Source organism: Phalaenopsis equestris, unplaced genomic scaffold, assembly GCF_001263595.1.
Source record: "Phalaenopsis equestris unplaced genomic scaffold, ASM126359v1 Scaffold000024, whole genome shotgun sequence".
Taxonomy (NCBI): domain Eukaryota; kingdom Viridiplantae; phylum Streptophyta; class Magnoliopsida; order Asparagales; family Orchidaceae; genus Phalaenopsis; species Phalaenopsis equestris.
This window is the reverse complement of record NW_018164466.1, coordinates 416824-419811: the sequence shown is the minus strand read 5'-3', so window position 1 is coordinate 419811 and position 2988 is coordinate 416824. Positions and strand designations below refer to the sequence as shown.

The following is a 2988-nucleotide window of genomic DNA, read 5'->3' as shown; positions in this document are numbered from 1 at the left end:
CCTCTATATCCCCTTCCTCTCCCCCTCCGCCTCTCTCATCCAATCCCCCTCCGTCCGCTCCGGCGCCATCGTCCGCATCTCCGCCTCCCTCCACCTTTCCCCCAACCGCACCCGCATTAACCTCATCTGGAACCGCGGCCTCTACGTCCAAGGCTATTCCCCCACCGTCCACCCCACCACCCCCATCGATCTCGCCTCCCGCACCACCATCGACCTCCTCTCCGCATCCGCAGACATCTCATCTAAGCCCCTTCCAACCTGGTTCCGATCCGCGCACGGTTCAATCAACGCAATAACATGGGGGTTCTTCATCCCCGCAGGCGCGATGGCTGCACGCTACTTGAGGCAATGGCCGGGCATTGGATCAGGATCGACCTGGTTCTACATCCACGCGGCAGTTCAGATCTCGGCGGTGGCTGTCGGATCGGTGGGATTTGGGTTTGGGGTTGCGATGGGGAATAGGGTTTATGTTCTGCATCGGGGATTAGGGTTTGCAGTGATGACGGCGGGGGGTTTGCAGGCGGCGGCGATGTTTTTCCGTCCTGCGACCACGCACAGGTATCGTAAGTACTGGAAATCGTATCATCATCTGCTGGGGTACGGGTTGGTGGTGGTGGGAGTAGTGAACGTGTTTCAGGGGATGGAGATGATGGAATTAGGGCGATCGTATGCGAAGCTGGTTTATTGCTTGGCGGTGGGGACGATGGGTGGGGCTTGTGTGGCCCTTGAGGCGAATGGGTGGGTGCTTTTCTGCAGGAAGGCGGAGGAGGAGAAGGTTAGAAGGGAGGAGGGAGGTGAGAGACGGCGGTTTCCGGCTGATGTTTGCGGCGGGGACGGTGGAGAATCGGCGAAGGGGTATATGGGTGTTTAAGGCTGTGCTTGGCAGCATATTAATGGCGGATTTAGCTACGGATTCAGTTTAAATCACTCTTAAATCCGACTACCTGAAACTTGCTATTTACAAAACCGCCACCTTGTTTCATCCATTTTTCGATTTCTTACTCAAATATCAAGATTTATGGTAAAAACCCAATATTTTTTATTTTTATCAAATTCTCAATAGTTTGATAGTGGTAGTTCTAAAATATCACGTGGAGGTTAATTTGTAAATATTAATGTTTAGGATGATTTATATGTAATTATCGCTAAAATGTTTAAGGAAGATTAGAGATCTGTATGTAATTATCCCTAAAGTTTTTAAGGAAGATTAGAGATCTGTCAATTAATTTCTATGTATTATATATTTATAATATAGCACTATAATTAATTGTTGCAAATAAGTATAGTTCATAAATTGCTGCCGACAATTATTTATTTATTTATATGACAGGCTCGTTTACATAACTAACATCTAAAATTTAATATATATATATATGTCACCTTATTTTTAAAAAGTTAAGTTAGCTGTTGGATTTGTAAATATAAGAATTTGGTGGTACTTATGTAAATTTTCTTTTTTTTAAATATCAGGCCCAGCCCCTTTAAATTTGGGCCAGTGCAAAAACACACGAACTAAGAAAAAGAAAAGCAAGACTATGAAGGGCGGGTCCACCAAGTAGGATTGAAAGTCCATCAATGAACTTAATTGACCCGTATTGATCCCATGGATTAGAACTCGAAGTAGACCAGACACAGGCCGTTTGAACCAAAGAACAAGCGGATGGTGTGTAAATATACATGTAAATACATAAGAGTAGGTTGGCATGCCTTGACATGCTCATTTTTCTAGACACTTGTATATTATTTACAACTCATGATCAAGTCGACATTCTGGGAATATTTTTAGAGATATCAGGTACGTTTGAGGCAACTTGTGCGTTTCAGGATAAGCTATTTATACTGAAATGCAGCCCGCAGCCTGTATTTAGTGTAAAAACTCAAATGTGATTTCAAATAAGCTGGCGAAACGTACGAACCAAACGTTACGGCGGTGTTTTGAAAACGCCGCCTGCACTATAACCTGCCCCAAACGGGCCCTTAGTCTCTTGACAAAAGAAATGGCTTTGGACATCTCAACAAAACCAAAATGAAGACATATCCATCATTTAACTATTTTTATAAAAAGTGGAATAAAAGGCATTTTTGAAAAATAATATGAAAATGGAAGGATATAGCCGTCTAATAGCTTATCCTCAAAAGATATTAAGTGGTGGAAAATACTTTAAACTATTAAAAGAAATATCCAAACGTTTGGGAATATTTGGAACCTTAAATTACCTCTACTTAGATTCCAATAATTTTCATGCTTTTTATAATATTTCACATTTTTTAATATAATAAAAAAAGTAGATATAATTAAATATTTTGTTGGGAAGGTCTAATACTTGGCTTTCCCATCATTATATTATTTCATTTTTAATTTAAATATACATTATCATTAATTTTTTTTATAATCATGATATAATTAAATATTTTTTATAATCTTTTTGTTTTAAAAATTAAAAAATTAGTTTTTTTTTTCATAAATTAGTAATATTTTTAAGATTATATGTTAATTAATCTATTATTAAATAATAAAACAAAAATTTTCTAAAATGATGATTTAAAAATGTGATATATTGCCTATTATTGATTAGTTAATAAGTAGACTAATGATTTAGATTAATTGACGATGAATTTATTAAATAGAATGGTAATTAGGGCTATAAACGAGTCGAGCTTGAGTGAGCTCAGGCTTGGCTCGTGTTCGGCTTGTTCAAATTGCTCGTGTTTGAAATTGACTCGTGAATAGTGTGTTCGTGTTGGACTCGATTTAAATATTTGTATTCATGTTCGTGTTCGGCTTGCGTTTGGCTCGTTAAAATTAAACTGAAAAAATAGATGTAGAGTGTTGGATTCGAACCTGAAACAAATATATGCAAAACATGGTGCATAACCACATTACCACAATAGTAGTTATAATTTAAACTTAAATATAAATATATATAATATAAAATTATATAAATAATATGTGTAATATATTTTTATATAAATAATTATATAATTTTT

The 2988-nt window shown here is 37.7% G+C and overlaps 1 protein-coding gene across 1 annotated transcript; it reads left to right on the top strand.

The window, feature by feature from the left end:
• Positions 1-4: 4 nt before the first annotated feature.
• On the top strand, positions 5-1089 carry LOC110018513 (cytochrome b561 and DOMON domain-containing protein At2g04850-like; the record flags this gene model as incomplete). The annotated part of the gene is made up of 1 exon (XM_020715848.1): positions 5-1089. A coding segment is annotated over one exon (867 nt), but the record flags the coding sequence as incomplete, so codon positions are not given.
• Between the last annotated feature and the right edge of the window lie 1899 nt (positions 1090-2988).